Below are 17,405 nucleotides of genomic sequence, written 5' to 3'. Positions count from 1 at the left end.
TTCAGCTGATGTGAAACAAGTGTACTTTTTAAAGAGGAAGCAGGAAACTCTTAGTGATTCAGCTTTGGCAAGTGCAAGAATTTGTCAGCAAAGCTAGGGTTATGCTTAGGGACCTCCAACTTTGGAAACACAGACTTTCCTTTCTGATAGGCCTGTGATGTTCCTATGCATCCTCCTTATTAGATTATGTCTTTTCACTGAAGTTGGGTCTTTGTTGCATATACACTTACTTGTTCTGCAAACGCATTCGCCAGAGACAGATACGGAGCTGGGTATGTTGCGAAAATGTGTGCTGTTGCATTTTCTCCCACGATGAGCAGTTTTCCACCAGCAAAAGACATAAATGCGTCTACAGAAGACAGAACTCTGGCACGTTAGTGTCCTTTGGGCAGAAGAGAGGGAGGCCTATGCTGGGTCTTGTGCTGAGCAAGTACAAACAAATAGCCAGGTTCAGTTTGGCAGATCCATATCATTCGCCTCTCTTTGTTTCATAGTATGGTAGTTTTAGAGATGCCCAGAGAGCTCCCAGGGTGACGGGTCAGAGAGAGAAAGCCCTGGCTGCCCCGGATGGTTCTCCCCACACTTGAGCCAAGTCCTTATTCAGTGGGTCTTGGGAACCAATTTTCTCTAAGGGGATTGTTGGAATTTGCAAGATTGACTAAAAGCCAAAGTGAAGCTTAGACCTGCTCTAGGCAGAATTCATGATTCCCAGAGGGTTCTCAGTAACCCCTAATACCAGTCCAGCATTTGAGGGCATCAAGTACAGTGAAGATGCGCTTAGAGCAAGAGACACAGCAGACCCTGACATAGCCAGTGTGGTCTAGGTTGTCCCAGACCCCCAGGCCTCTCCTGACCCAGCAGCTGACTCTCCAGGTTTCTGGTCTGATCTCAAGTTCTCCTTCAGTTTTCTTACACTCTAATTCTTAGGATAGTCTGTGGGAAAAGGTGCCTTTCCACAGGTACTGCTATTAGGCTTGGCTCATAAATTCTAGTTTCCTAAGTGTTCCAGCTTGAGAGATATAAGGTATTGAGATTTACTTTGGGTTAGATACAAGGAACTACTTTAACAGTTGATTTTATGGAACCCCAAGATTTTTTAGTTTGAAGGGATTCTGAAGGCATCTAGTTCATTCCCTCATTTTCCAGAGGAGGAAACTGAGACCAATAAGGTCAGATGACTTATTGAAGCCACACAGCTACTTACTTAGTTCACATGGAACTTAAGTCTGGATCTTCCATTGTCAGAACTTTGATTCCCCCAGGACTGCTGCCAAATGGAAGCCCTGGCTGTTGGACAAAAGGGAGATGGGGTTCCCTACTCACCCCATTTCTCTGCTGTGTTCCTTCCCTCAAAGGCTTTGCTCCAAATTCCTTCTCTAAATACTTACTCATCATTCCCCTTGCCACTAGTCAATGACTTCTCTCCCAGCCAATTCAGAGAAAGCCATGGAAAAGCCAGTCGCCTGTTGTTTGCTTTGGCATTGTTTACACTGTAGTACTTGTTGGGTCTAAAGATAGAATTCCTTTATGTTCTCCCCTTCATTTAAGTTGTAATCATTTTCACTAAGAAAATGATTCACTTCATGAATGTGCCCTGAGAATAATGTTGGCCCTGTTAATTAGAACTTAGGACCCTTAAAAGTGCTTCCCTGATGGCTCAGATGGCAAAGAATCCACCTGCAATGCAGGAAACCCAGTTTCAATCCCTGGACTGGGAAGATCCCCTGGAGAAAGGAATGGCAACCCATTCCAGTATTCTTGCCTGGAGAATTCCATGGACAGAGGAGCCTGGCAGGTTACAGTCCATGGGGTCACAAAGAGTTGGACACAACTGAGCAGCCAACACTTTCACTTTCATTCAGGACACTTAGAACTGCCTGTCAAGTGTATGATAGACTCTGTCCTGTTCTTCCTTGTCTCACCTCTTCCTGCCAAGTAATCCTGAATTTCAGCTTAGACCCAGCCCTCCCTAATCTCTGAACTTGGGGGCCCTACTCACCATAGTAAATGCCAAAGAGGGTTGCAGCCCCTACAAAGGCTCCCAAGAGCTGGGCCCCCACATAAAAGGGGAATTTGAACCACTTCATCCGTCCAAAAAGACACAATGCGAAAGAAACAGCTGGGTTGACGTGGCCACCTGCAAAGAAGACAAGGTGATTAAGAAAGTCAGAGGGCAGGCCAGGGAGAACTACTGTGAAGAAAAGCTTGTCTAGGGACTGCAGGCAGAACTCAGTCTTCTAGGTAAGGAACCATATGTGAGGACACAGAGGGGGCTGTGTGTGAGAGTGGGGAGGAAGAGAGGACTATTAATCCTTATGGCATCATTAGATACTTTTCAGGAAGTTTAGCTTTCTCAAAGTCAAATTTATAAAGAAACTTGTACTCAAGTGGCTTATTTTCCATCTCTGTCTATTTATATGTCTATCATTCTGTCCATCTATCATCTCTGTCTACTGGGCTTTCAGTTCAGTTTAGTCACTCAGTCGTGTCTAACTCTTTGCAACCCATTATGGACTGCAGCACATCAGGCCTCCCTGTCCATCACCAACTCCCAGAGCTCGCTCAAACTCATGTCCATCGAGTCAGTGATGCCATCCAACCATCTCATCCTCTGTCATCCCCTTCTCCTCCTGCCTTCAATCTTTCCCAGCATCAGGGTCTTTTCAAATGAGTCAGTTCTTCGCATCAGGTGGCCAAAGTATTGGAGTTTCAGCTTCAGCATCAATCCTTCCAATGAATATTCAGGACTGATTTCATTTAGGATGGACCAGTTGGATCTCCTGGCTGTCACTCTCAGGAGTCTTCTCCAACACCACAGCTCAAAAGCATCAATTCTTCAGTGCTCAGTTTTCTTTATAGTCCAACTCTCACATCCGTACATGACTACTGGGAAAACCATAGCTTTGACTAGATGGAGCTTTGTCGTCAAAGTAATGTCTCTGCTTTTTAATATACTGTTTAGGTTGGTCATAGCTTTTCTTCCAAGCATCTTTTAATTTCATGGCTGCAGTCACCATCTGCAGTGATTTGGGAGCCCAAGAAAATGAAGTCTGTCATTGTTTCCATTATTTCCCCATCTATTTGCCATGAAGTGATGGGACTGGAGGGGCCATGATCTTCGTTTTTTGAATGTTGAGTTTTAAGCCAGCTTTTTCACTCTCCTCTTTCACTTTCATCAAGAGGCTCTTTAGTTCTTCTTTGCGTTCTGCCATAAGGGTGGTGTGTCATCTGCATATCTGAGGTTATTGATATTTCTTCTGGCAATCTTGATTCCAGCTTGTGCTTCATCCAGCCCAGCATGTTGCATGATGTACTCTGCATATAAGTTAAATAAGCAGGGTGATATAATACAGCCTTGACATACTCCTTCCTCAATTTGGAACCAGTCTGCTTTTCCATGTCTGGTTCTAACTGTTGCTTCTTAACCTGCATAGAGATTTCTCAGGAGGCAGGTAAGGGGCTCTGGTATTCCCTTCTCTTTAAGAATTTTCCACAGCTTGTTCTACTGGGCTTTGCCTATCTATAAATCAATAACCCCAAAGAGGTTGATGTAAACTGTTAGCTTCAGTATATTTTAAAATCAATATATTTATATAATATACTTAGAAGATTTAATTCTATAATAAATTGTATATTAGTATATTAAATATAAATTAGTATATTAAATTCTATATTGCTGCTGCTGCCAAGTCGCTTCAGTCGTGTCCGACTCTGTGCAACCCCACAGACGGCAGCCCACCAGGCTCCCCCGTCCCTGGGATTCTCCAGGCAAGAATACTGGAGTGGGTTGCCATTTCCTTCTCCAATGCATGAAAGTGAAAAGGGAAAGTGAAGTCGTTCAGGCCGTGTCCGACTCCTAGCGACTCCATGGACTGCAGCCTACCAGGCTCCTCTGTCCATGGGATTTTCTAGGCAAGAGTACTGGAGTGGGTTGCCATTGCCTTTTCCAAAATTCTATATTAGTAATTCCTAACTCCATGTCCAGAGGATATAGAAATAATATTAGGACTGAAAAAGAGACATGTCTTTAATGGCCCTCCCTTGGTGGGCTCTGCCTCTCTCTGAGGTAAGGGGCTCAGTTTATTTTGAGGTGGTCACAACCTCTGAATGGATTCTCTGTAGTTTCTCTGCAAAGACAATGTATATCTCACACACAGAAATAGAATAACATTTCCTTCACTCCAACCTAAACTCTGACTCAAGAAATCATTCTCTTTGATTCTTACCCATTTGCAAGTTCAGGCAGAGGGCTTGTTGTAGGCTACTGCTATCCCTAGCTGACTTTGCTGTGGCAGCAACAACCACACATATTGAACACTTGCCGGATGCTGTCATATGGGTAATTACACACACTTGATCCTCCTAAGAAACCGATGAGATGGGTCCTACTCCAGTTTACTGGTTGGGAAACTGAGAAGTCAAGTAACAGTTTACGGTCACATGGCTAATAAGTGGTAGGTCTCAGATTAAAATCCAAGCTTATTTGAACTCTAGGGCCTATGTTTTGACTTTTCTAGGTTTTCTTTACCAAGTTTATAAAGGGTTTCTCTGCCTTAGAAGGCAGGCAAAAAAATTTCAAAAGTCATCTTTGAACATATGGGCTTGATTCCTAGGGACGAAGGACACACATGTGAAGAGTACAGAAGACATTTAGTGTGTGTGTTGGGGGGATTAGAGTGACTGTCAGTGTAACCACACTGAAATGTGGACCTCCGGCTTGTGGAAATAGCTGTAAACAAAGCAGTGATAATGATGATGATGGTGATGATGACGATGACACTTTGCCGTTTGACTCCACACAGAACCTACTGATAAGCTTGTTTTTGGAAGCCTCCCTCCTCTCATTGCCTCCAGGAAGAAAGTTGTGCTTCTCCTGAATCTCTAAGCCAAGGTGGGCTTGCAGTGGGGAGGGATTCTGACTGCTGGCTAAACTATGAGCGCCCTGTCTTCACCTGCCTCTGCCCCTCAGGGGCTCATATGAACAAGAAAATGTCAATACATCAAAGCGCAGGTGACTTCCTGAAGACTTACACATGCGTCACCTGTTTTGTTTTGCTTTTAAATCTAAGAGAGTCATAATTCTGGAGGCTGGCAAGAGCACAGCTTACTAGGAAGCTAGAAACAGGGCTTAGAAGAGCGGACCACACAGGGCAGGGGAGAAGTTCCTGGAGCCAGCCCTGTTTCTCTTCTTCCAGAGGCCAGCTGGAGGGTCACCGCCACCCGGCCAGCCTGGAGGGACCCAATGTGAAAGGACATGGGGACATAAGAAATCACCTCCAATCAAAAATATCTCCCCTGAGATGAGTCCACCAATGGGAGAGTTATTATTTAGCAAGCTCCTCTTCCAAAATAAAACTTGGTGTAGGTTTAAAGCATAAAAGATTTATGCTTTCAGTCTCTCAAAAGCACTCTGAGGCCAAAACTACTATTCACCTTGACTTTCACATACCAAAAGGCACTTAATAGGTGTTCAAGATATGAAAGTTGGGGATGTAAATAGCCAGAGGTCTTTATTGAGATAGCTCAGGCTACAAAGATCTACAGAGGGAAAGCTGTTTGAGGGTCAGAGAGGGTGTGTCTGGGAGGGCACTTTGCAAAGCAATGAGGAGAGTTTCTCTTTGCAGAGATGCTCACCCTCACCTGAAAGACAAAACAGACTGCAGAAGAAACAGGACTGTTCAGCTGGAGAGGGCCACGTGCGTATCTTGGCTGTCAAAGTGGTTGTGATGGTCAGATTATTCACACAAAGACCCAGGGGCGGGGGATGGAACCAAAGCCCAGGAGGAGGTCTGAGATGAAAGTCTTACATGAGCAAGGTGATCCGGTTCAGGGTTCTGTCCTAGATGAGTCCCCTTCTCCCTGCCACTCCCTGCCACCCATGGACAACTCTGTGACGGAGATAATCCTACTATTTTAGCTCTCATTAAGCAATCTTGCTTTTTTTCTGGAGATTTTTATTGCCTATAAAATGCTGCATCAGAAACAACTGTCCTAGTCAAGGGACAAGTCAGCAGAGCAAATGCTGAGTGTGGTGTGGTGCATAATCAAGACATTGCAAGACATTGCAGTCTGATTGACCAGACTGGATTGCCAGATTCCTGGCAAGCTCACAAGGGGGCAGGGTAAGTGAGTCCAGTGCAGAGAAGTAATGCTTTCTGTTCCAAAACCAGAGGTCAGCTGACCTTCCCAGTCTGGACCACAAAGTGGGGTCCCATTTATGTTTATGCCTAATATACATTGGTTATTTTTGGAATTCCCAAAGAGGGCCTCACAAGTGTCCACAAACCAGTATGTTAGTTGCAGCCACTATGAGAGAATCACCTCCCCCTCACCATCCCCACCGCCCCCCGCCCCCCCCCCCCCCCCCCCCGCCCCAGGCATCTTCCTCTCCTATTCCCCGGGCTGTTAAAACCAATACTGAGTCTGCACTGATGTCATCTTTGGGCCAGTGTGTTATCTGTGCCTGTTTCCCCCAGTTCCCAGGGAACCTGAATAGCACTTAGTTCCAAACAGAGATGGGAGATAAGCTCCCTTTCCCCAGCTCAACACTGCCATCCCAGGTGGCTCGGTGGCAAACAATCCGCCTACCAATGCAGGAGACGTGGGTTCAATCTCTGGGTCAGGAAGATCCCCTGGAGAAGGAAACGGCAACCCACTCCATATTCTTGCCTGGAGAATTCCATGGACAGAAGGGCATGGCAGGCTATCGTCCATCGAGTTGCAAAGAGTTGGACACGACCGAGCGACTAAACAACAGCAATAGCTGCCTTCTATTAGCCGGGCTCAGAGACTGTTCTCCTTGCATTTGGGGATCTCACAGTCTCTCCAAAACACATTGGACAACTCCCGAGCCTTGCTCAGAAACAGCATTTGGTGAAAACAAGCCCCTCTGAGCGCAGGGGCTTAACCAACCCTAGGCTAAAGGCCAGATGGGAAGACCTCACACCATCTTTCACTCCCTCTTCTCCCTTCCTGCTGGTCTCTGCCCCTTTCCTCCCATGATAACTCCAAATATATTAGTGTATGCAAACAGACGTTGACAGCGGTGGTGGTGAAGTGTTAGCTACATTGGTAAGGTCTGGGACCAATTTATCCTAAGTAAATATTTGGTGATATTCAATTCAGGGAGTTAGGTAGGTGAAATACTGCCAAACCATATCTCCACCTTAAAAAAGTAGCTGAGAATATGCCTACATTTATATTGCATGGCTTGTGGAAACCACACTTGTCTGAATATAGTTGGGAGGGCATGGGGGGGAGGCAGTGGATAATTCTGCATGCTTGTTTGAAGCCAAGAAGGTATTCTGCCTCGGTGTCAAGGCCTGCACCGTCATCAAGCCTTGGCCCATTCAGGGTGGCCCCCTGGTTATTTTTGCATCTCGGGTAGGCAGTAGAGTGCTGGGATCACAGCAAAGGCTCGGCACAAGTTTGAACAGAAATAACTGCTCCTACTTAACAAATCACATACATGGGAATCTGTAGCCTGGACTGCCTTGGGATCTGTGTGTCCCTATGATATGGAGAGGCTGCCAGTCAGCAAATGATTGTTCCAAGCACCTAGTCCCTGGAGGCTTTGAGGGGGTCTGGGCAGTCATTCTTCAGTGCTACAATGGCAGTGCTTGTCACCGGTCCAGCCAGCTCACCTGCAGGATCCTCCCCTGGACCGTCCTGCCCTGTACTGGACCTGCACAGCCCTGTCTAAACTGCCTTTCCCATGATAGATCATTGGAAGTGTTGTTTAGTAATGGAGACCTGTGCTTTGCTGTCTTGTGGACCCGGGCCAAATCTTTGATTTGCCTTTTTACCAGCTGTGGGATGTCTGGCAATTAATTTAACCCCTTGGGGGCTTCCCAGATGACACAGTGGTAAAGAATCCGTCTGCCATTGCAGGACACACAAGAGACACAGATTCGATCCCTGGGTCGAGAAGATCTCCTGGAGTAGGAAATGGCAACCCATTCCAGTATTCTTGTCTGGGCAATCCCATGGACAGAGGAGCCTGGTGGGCTATAGTCCATGGGGTTGGAAAGACATGACTGAGCACAAACCCAAAGCAAAAAGCAAAAATCCTCAGGGCTCCAGTTTTCTCTGTAGAATGGACAGTAATACCTGCCTCAGAGTGCTGCTGTAGAAGAGAGAGGAAATAATACAGAAGAGAAAGGAGATATATTGTATACAGCACCCCATACAGTGTCCAGCACACTGGGGTTCCCTTCTTCCCTTATCACCAACAGTCTTACCTTAGTGTTCTGAGTCCCCAAGACAAGGCTGCTGAAGATTGTGCAACCCTTTGGGAAGTGGATCATTTCCACAGTTCCTTCCTAAGGTCCCAGGCTGCATTAAGTATCATTTCATTTTGCTTCTCAGAACCTCGAGAATCACTTTTAATTAGTCTACCACTCAGGGCAGGGTTGGACCAAGACCTGCTGACTAGCCCTGCACCTCCATGAAAGCATCAGCTACTTTGCAAATCAGTGATTGCTCTGATAAAGGTCTAGGGAATTGCCTCTGTTGGAGTGATCTTCACAGGGCCATTCGCAGAATATCTAGGAAGTGGTTTCAAGCGTGAGATGGAGCTTGTAAAAGAATGTATTGACAGGTAAAGAATACCATTCAGTGGCTGGATTTAGGAATCAGTCAGTTCTGAGTTCCAACCCTCATCTCTGTCTCTTGCTGCAGGTTGCCACAGTGGCAAGTCACTTACCATTTATTTGCTGGCCATTTAAAATTGGTCATTTATAAAAATAGAGTCAAAGACATATTCCTGTAGGACTGCTGAGATCTACAACAGTTAAGGTATGTAAAGCACCCAGAATATGGCTGAGTTAGTAGCAGTTGTCATTGTTTCTGGTACTTACCAGAGACACCTGCAGCCACATAAATGGCCATCACAACTGCCATTGGAAATCCAATATTGATAGTGATGACTCCTCCGAAGTGTCCTCGACTGAGAACAGCTTGGGCAACAGAACCACATCCAAGGACCTGGAATGAGAGGAAACTCAACAAGTGAGTGAAGATGGCCACCATCAAAGACAATGGGAAGCCACAGTAACAAGAAGCATTTTTCAAGCACATTCACAAACCAGGCTGCCACAGACCTCGTATAAATCTGCTTATAATCTTCCAACTGTGCACAGGTAGCAAAATGCTGGTCCCGAGGCTGCATCTGGATTATGGATGAGTTTTGTTAGGCCTTCACAGTGTTAAAATTTTTAATGAATCTATAAATTGAGTAATATGGTAATCATTTCATTTTACATAAATATCTAATCATTATGTTATAAAACTGAAACTATTAACATAATGTTGTATGTCAATTATACTTCAAAAAGAAAGAGCGAGAGGAAGGGAGGGTAGAAGGTGGGGGAAGAAAGGAACATTTGGTGAAGGAGGGTTATTGGGAAAGATGAAACAGTTGCATAAAGTTTGGTAGGAAAGCAACAGGACAATACACAACCATCAGCCATCCTCACACTGTGGTTTAAAGAGCCAGTGTGGTCCTGGAGGAATGTCTGGGGCTGTAGGATCATTGCTCCTGGATGTAGATCATTGTAGATCATTGCTCCTGCATGTCAAGTAGCCAAACTTTTTCTAGAATACAGATCCCAGTTTGGGTTTCTTAACTAAAGAAGAGCACCAACTGTGGGGAGGACTCTGCATCAAGTAATAGATATGATTTGAGGGTATGTGAAAAAAGTTTTCAGAAACAAATGTATTCAAGGAACAAGAGACGAAGAATAGGAAAGCTCCTTATCAGGATGATAATAACCAACTATGGTGTCTCTTCACAAAAGGATGAGAAGGGAAGTCTGAACTTGAAATAAGAGAGGATGCACATCAACCATTTCCTGATAGTGATGAATTAATTCTAAATAGCTCCCTTGGGGCTCATTTGTGAAGTCCTTCAGAGAAATATGATTTACAAACAAGGGATGTTTAACACATATAGAGTGGTTTTGTTTTACTCCTCCCTGAAGGCAGAGAAATTACCTAGATGATCTTTGAACACCCCCTCCAGTCCCTGATTCTAAGATATATCGACTTAACTCAAACTGCTAGACAGTAGGGAGAAGGAGGACCTGACATCTGGAGGGGTGCACCAGGGCTGCACATCACAGGCATGGGGCTGTCTTTGATGTTAATGACAGATTTGGCTCCAGACCCTATACTGAGAGCCAAGTTAAGTTGCATCAGGAACATGGTTCCCTTTCCCTTTTTAAGAAATGAAAAATTCCTCTGAGTCCATCTCACAGCCTACCAATTTCACCTAGACTTGACATTATTTTTTCTAGAATCCTTATCTGTTATAATAAATGTCAGAATTAAAACCACACTGCTGTCTTTCTTTTTAATTTAAGACCAATTAAATGCCCCAAGTACAACTTCCAAGCTAACTGTCATTTTGGCAGCTTCTTCTGAAAAGAGCAAACAAAACAAAACAAAACATTCCTGACAGCTTAGAAGATCTGATTTAGACAACCAGGGGTAAGGAGAGACACATTCAGACACGGGCCAGCCCTGAGCAATTACCACTTCCCAAATAAGCTTCTTCCCTCTTTTATGGTGTGATATTCATGGACTTGTGATATTCTACAGGGGACGTAAAAGCTTTAAAAGGTCTGAGTGGACCTGGGGAGGCTTCTGGTCTGTCAAACTTCATTGTGATTAATACTGTCCTCTTCCACCCTAGAAGCTGAAATTGCTTTTTTGTTCTTTTCTAGGGAGGATAACTGATGGCATCACCGACTCAATGGACATGAGTTTGAGCAAGCTCCAGGAGTTGGTGATAGACAGGGAAGCCTGGCGTGCTGCAGTCCATGGGGGTCACAAAGAGTCAGACACTACTGAGCGACTGAACAAAACTGAACTGAAGCTGTGCACTTCTGGAAATGAGCAGAAGGAGAAATAAACAAGGTAAGCACTTCAGTTTGCTTAGTCAGAAACTGCTGTTCAGAAGATTTCAGCCCATGTTGACATCATTTCTTCCTAATTTTTAAATACTCTTACTATAGCCTGAAAATTAATGAGGCAGACAAGTAATTGCCTGCTGGTATCTTTTCTTGCCTGCTTCCTCTCTCCTGTATTCACAGCACCAGGGAAGTAGACCTTGGCTATCCTGACATTATCATACTCTAGGATCACTAGGAAATTGGTCACTCACCCTTGTTTCCTTCTTCTGAGTGCCCACTGTAATTTTCTTCTTTAAAAAAATGAGAGAACTGTCATTTATAGTATTGCTGATAGAATTTCCAACATGATTCCATACTCTAACCATTAAGAACTGCCTTATTGTTCCCCTTCTTAGACACAGGAAGAGCCATGCTGTCTCAATTTTTCTGGTCTTCGCTATCAAGAAATCTTTTTTGGATTCATCACCCTTTCATAGTCTTCTCACTAAACCTAATCTTTTCTCTCTGTAATTCATTTGTACTGTCCCTACTGAACAATTTGTACTTAGTTGTTTTCCAAGTGCCTGATCCTGATTTCCTTATCTAGAAAACAGTCTCTAAGATTCTTTTGCATACCAACAGGGGATAGTATGCAACTCTGTTCTGTTTCCTTGGGTGGTGTGTTTCCCAAGCCTACCACCAGTCCTTCTGTGCCTGCCATCCACAGACCTCCAATGTCTCTTTCACCTTCATGCCAGGATCCAGCACCTACTTTCTCCAGAAGACTTAGAAAATCACAAAACCATGTAGGGGAGGGAGGGTATTACAAAGCCATGGATCTAGCCTTCACTGTGCTGCCCAAAATCCTCTTTCATATTCTCCCAATTGTTTCACCAAACCTTCTCTGCTCTCATTAGCCCAAGGCACCCAATTCCCTTTCTGAAAATAATACCTCCTTTTACTTGACTCAGCACCTGTTAAGTGGCCTTGAAGATCAAGGGCAATTCAGAACATCACATAAACATTGCATTCCAGTTATTCAGTGATATGCAACTATTCCCAAATTTAGTGGCTTAAAATGGCAACGTTTATTTTGCTTGTGAATCTGTCATTTGGGCAAAGTTTGGTAGAGCATCTTATCTCTACTCCAGTTGGTATCAAAATGTGATGATTCAAAACTTGAAGGACTGGAATTATCTGAAGGCTCACCTAGTCACATGCCTAGAGGTTGATGTTGGCAGGCAACTGATGCCTCACCTGGGATGGTGGCCAACACACCTACACACGGCCTCTGTGTGGCTTCGCCAGGTTCCAGGGGGTGAGCATGGTATAGCCTCCAGAGCCTGCATTCTTAAACCCTGCATTATGCTGCCTCTCAGCCATGACTGTGTTGCTTCTGAATTCGATAGCACACAAACTACAACATCCTAAATAACCATTGACCTGGTCCATGTTGGTTGCCTTTAGCGACAGGGAGCTTATTACCACATCAGGTAGCTTGTTCAATATATTCTTGGTGTCCAGTGGTTGGGGAGCCCTTCCTTACATGAAGCTGTAGTCTTTTATCCTGTAACTTCTGTTCATTAGCTCCTGGCTTAGTCTTGGGACCTCAGAGAAGAAGCATCTTTTACACACCAGGCATTCCACTAAGTGGAGGGAGCTAAAAGTCCTCCCTAATTTTTTTCTGCTGAATGTTTGTCCCTTCATCTTGGATCCTTAGGGCTCCTCAGATCCCAATGAGTCTCGCCTAGATAAGCTCAAGGTTATTAGCATCTCTCTTAAAACACAGAGCCCACGAATGGGCACAATCCTCCTTTATTTTTTGAAGCCTTTAAAAATGTTTTTTATTTAAGATTAAAATCCTGTACAGATTGTCTTAGAGAATTCTCTAATTCTCTAAATTCTCTCTTAGAGAGAATATGAGGCATATATAAAAATATAAAGAAAAAACAATCACAATACCTTTATCTATGAGCAGACATTATAAAACTTTGGCTTATTTCTCCCCAGTAATTTAAAAAAATATTTATTTATTTAAGTATAATTGACCTACAACACTGTCAACAACAACAACTGACCTACAATGTCAGTTCCAGGTATACAACACAATGATTCATTATTTTCATACATTACCATGATCTCTGCAAGTCTGGTTGCCATCTGTCACTATACAAATTTATTATAATATTACTGACTATGTTCCCCATGCTGTACTTTTCATTCCTGTGACTCATTTCTTTTATAATGTGAACTTTGTACCTCTTTAATTTCCCTCACCTATTTCACTCATCCCTCCTCTGCCCTCCCCTTTGGCAACCACTTGTTTGCTCTCTATATCCTTGAGTCTGTTTCTATTTGTTATGTTTGTTCATTTATTTTGATTTTATATTCTCTGTTTGACTTATTTTACCTAGCATAATACCCTTGAGGTCCAACCATATTGCCACAAATTGCACAATTTCATTCGTTTCTTATGGTGGTGTAGTATTCCATTGCATAGACATACCCTATTTTCTTTATTCATTAATCTATTGATGGACTCTTAGGTTGTTCCTATATTTTGGCTATTGTAATTAGTACTGCAGTGAACATAGGGGTGCATATAACTTTTCAAATTAGTGTTTATTTCTTTTGGCTAAATACCCAGGAATGGAACTGCTAAATCATGTGGTAGTTCTGTTTTTAATTTTTTGGGAAACACCCATCCTGTTTTCTATAGTGGCTGCACCAATTTACATTCCCATGAATAGTGCATGAAGGTTCCCTTTTCTCCACATCCTTGCCAACACTTGTTATTTGCTGTCTTTTTAATGATAACCATTCTCACAGGTGTGAGGTAACACCTCACTGTGGTTTTGATTTTCATTTCCCTAATGATTAGTGATGTTGAATATCTTTTCATGTGTCTGCTGACCATGTCTTCTTTGGAAAAATGTCTCTTCAGGTCCTATACACATTTTAAAATTTTTATTTATTTTTTATTGACGAATAATTGCTTTACAGAATTTTGTTGTTTTCTGTCAAACCTCAACACACATGTGTTTTTTGATGATGAGTTGTATGAGTTCTTTGCCTATTGGGGATATTAACCCCCTGTCAGATATATTGTTTGCAAATATTTTCTATTCTGTAGGCAATCCTCCTTTGTTTGTACATCATATCATATTATGCCATCATATTATGACACGGTAATTAATTACATACCTTCTGTTCATTGCTTCTATTGCCATCTAGTGGGTCACTTAACCACAGTATGTAATTCAACTATTCAGGTAATGCCTGATTTCCCAGTTTTATAAGACTCAGAATCACGTAATGAACTTCTTTGACTTTGTAACAGCATCTAGTATGTTGGAGGTAATTAAATAACCAGATCCTAGATGTTACTTCCAATTATGATACTTGGTGTCTGTGTAAATGAACATGTTGCTTCTCAGTCTCAGCTTGCTCATCTATTAAAAAATAACACCTGCTTGCCTTGTTTCATAAAATTGTTCAGCAAAGGTTCAAATGGGGCAACCTTAATGAAGGCACTATTTAAACAACAAAGGACAATAAATAGGTGAAGGATATTATTGCCTTTAGTATAAACTCAAAAGCAAAACCCCAATTCAAGGTGAATACATTCAGGCAAAGGGACTCATGGACTTAACCCCTAACTCACTGCCTGGCAATAAAAATGGGAGAGAAAACACATCTATGACCGAAATTATAAATAGCTGTTATTTCATTCCAAACATGAGATCAAAATTTGCAGAAAAAAGAGAAGTGGGAAAATGACAAGAACTTCAAGGTGTTCTGTGTATTTGTGATTAAACTCCAAAATGAGGTCATTTCATAGCGGGCAAGATTTTAGTGCTTTTGGTAGTAAAGCAAGACTAGAAAAGAGGAGGGGGGTAAATACCATAGCTCTCAGGATCTGTGCATGGCAGGAGTGGGAGAAAGCATTTCATTGGAAAAGGAAGAAAGACATTTGAAAGGCAGAATTGCTACAAAAGATTGGTGAGTGAGGTACCCTCAGTCCTTCTCAGTCACTAAAGCCACGTGTTCTGGAATTTTTTTTGGTCCTCTTTCCTCTTCTCTCTCTTCACCCATGGTCAATTATTTCCATATCTCATCTGTGGGCTTCTGTGGAGCCTTCTGCATGTTCTGACCTATGTCTCCAGCTCCAGTATCTCCCCACTCAGCTGTCGTGCCAGATGAAGCACAAGTTGCCCACTGTCCCACGCCCGTTGCTCAGGAAGTACTAGCACCAACGCCTCAGCCTGGCTCTCAGGGCTCTCCGGTGCCATGCCTCATGATTCCCAGCCCAGTGTTCTCCCCAGAATAAATCTCCCCATCAGCCAGGCTGGCAACCCATTCGCTTTGAGTCCTTCGAACTTGCTCATTTCCACCTCTGCACACCTGCTCATGCCATCCCTTCCAGCACAATATCTTTTCTGCATTTTCCCCAGCCCAAATCAGTCTATTCTTAACACTGAGCTAAAATGCTACCTTTTCTGTAGGGCTTTCTCTGGCAACTGAAGCCCCCAAAGACCTCTCCTGCTTATTTCATCATGTCTTTACAATGTCATTTTATGTTATCCCCGCCTTGCCTAGTGACACTCCACCAAGATCATAATGCCCACCAGGTCACTTGTGCTTCTTTATATTCTGTGCTCAAACAATATTTATAAAAGATGGTAAAATATCTAAGCATAAATGGGGAAAAACAACCCTGCTTAAAATGTCTTTTCTTTCCTTTTTAACATATTTATTTATTTGGCTGGGTTGGGTCTTAGTTGCAGCACGTGGGATCTTCATTTTGTCATGTAAGATCTTTTGTTGTGGTACAAGGACTCTCTAGTTGCAGCACGTGGGCACCAGAGCGTGCAGGCTCAGTAGTTGCAGGTGCATGAGCTTAGTTACTCTGTGGCATGTGGGATCTTAGTTCCCTGACCAGGGATCAAACCCGAGTCCCCTGCATTGCAAGGTATATTCTCAACCACTGGACCACCAGGGAAGCTCCAAAACGCCTTTTCAAGAGAAAAAGTTAGTTTGGGGGCATGATGTAAAAAGTGGGAGGTGCAATTTCTGAGACATACCTCTTGAGACTGTTGGAAAGTTCCCAACTGAGCCATGAATCCTATGACAGGCTGACTACTGGACACAATGTGAAACCTCACATGATTAAGTGATTACCATAAACTGAAATGCTGGAGGTGAGGACAATGATTCATGAGTCCACAGATTTTATTTCACGTGACCCTTCTCAAATCTCCTTTGTATCTACTACTTCCTTCGAAGTGTTAACCAAGATAGTCCTAGCACAGAGAACACAGTGTGTAACAGACACCCAGAATATTTGCTTGACACATAAAAGCTGAGCCCTTTCAGAAAAGCGGTTAGTGAAGGTTGATGATTCCTTAGTAAAATATTGGCAGATGCATGTACTCTGGGGCCAGGGATTACTGGGGAATTTTGTAGTTATCACAGGTGATCTGTGATTCCCTGTGCACATCAACATTGTCCAAAGAAGGAAAAAATGAACATGTCTTGTATCTTCAAGGTGTTTTGCCTATTTGTGGTTACTCTCCAAAGATGGGTCATTTCACAGTTGACACGGCTTTAGTGTCTGGATGTCTGGTGGTTAGGACTCGATGCTTTCTCTGCTGGGGCTCAGATTTAATCCCTGGTTGGGGAACTAAGATCCTGCAAGCTGCACGACGTGGCCGAAAGAACAAAAACGAAAAAACAACAACAAAGGAAAAAAAAAGAAGAAGAAGAAAAGAGAAAGGGTGAATACTATTGTTGTCAGGGTCTTTGCAGGGCAGGAGTAGGAGAAAGGATTTCAGTGGAAAAGGAAGAAAGACATTTGAAAGGCAGAATTCCTACAAAAGCTTGATTGGTGAGTGAGGTAACCCCAGTCATTCCCAGTCGCCCAGCTCATACCTTCTGGAATCTTGTGTTTCAGTATTTTCAGAATTAATGGATACTAAAAAACAGTTTCTATCCTGTAGAGTTCCTGAAAATATTTAACATTGAAAGAAACTCCTTGGGAAACATTGTCATGGAATTTGTAGTAAAGGCTGAATGAAACATTGCCTATCTTTACTCACCTGTTTAGGGTTATGTGAGTAAAAGAATACAAATGCCAGCTTCCATCTATTTGATGTGTGCTCTATGCCAGTTCTATGCCAAGGGCTGTAATACAGGTACAGTATTATTTCATCATCATCCATTAACTTACGATCCCTCTGAAAGGGAAGATTATTATCTCAATTTTATTGATGAGGAAATTGAAGCTTGGAAAGACCAAGCAATTTCCCCAATGTTACATCATAAAAGGAAAGAAGACAGAACCAGGGTTTGATGGCAGGCCTGTCTTAGAGGACTGTGCTCCTAACCATTACATATTGGACAGAGCCAAAGGTCATCAGAAGCAAGCAAGGTCCCCAAGAATTCACAGAAAGTTTCAGGGAGGACACTGGGTTTTCCACAGGAGGTGAGATGGGGATACCAGTTTTCCTATCT

At 43.2% G+C, this 17,405-nt stretch overlaps 1 protein-coding gene across 1 annotated transcript in view; it reads right to left on the bottom strand.

The window, feature by feature from the left end:
- Nucleotides 1–17,405, bottom strand: part of AQP9 (aquaporin 9) — a 43,536-nt gene that overhangs the window by 8,641 nt on the left and 17,490 nt on the right. Inside the window, exons 2-4 of the mRNA XM_043921031.1 lie at nt 8,859–8,985; nt 2,000–2,137; nt 231–349 (exon numbers count right to left, since the gene is read on the bottom strand). Coding sequence (XP_043776966.1) covers nt 231–349; nt 2,000–2,137; nt 8,859–8,985 — 384 coding nt within the window. The remainder of the gene's footprint in view (nt 1–230; nt 350–1,999; nt 2,138–8,858; nt 8,986–17,405) is intronic.

The sequence above is a fragment of the Cervus elaphus genome, chromosome 12 (genome assembly GCF_910594005.1).
Source record: "Cervus elaphus chromosome 12, mCerEla1.1, whole genome shotgun sequence".
In the NCBI taxonomy this organism is placed as follows: domain Eukaryota; kingdom Metazoa; phylum Chordata; class Mammalia; order Artiodactyla; family Cervidae; genus Cervus; species Cervus elaphus.
The sequence above is the reverse complement of the archived record's forward strand: the minus strand, read 5'-3'. Positions and strand labels throughout refer to the sequence as shown.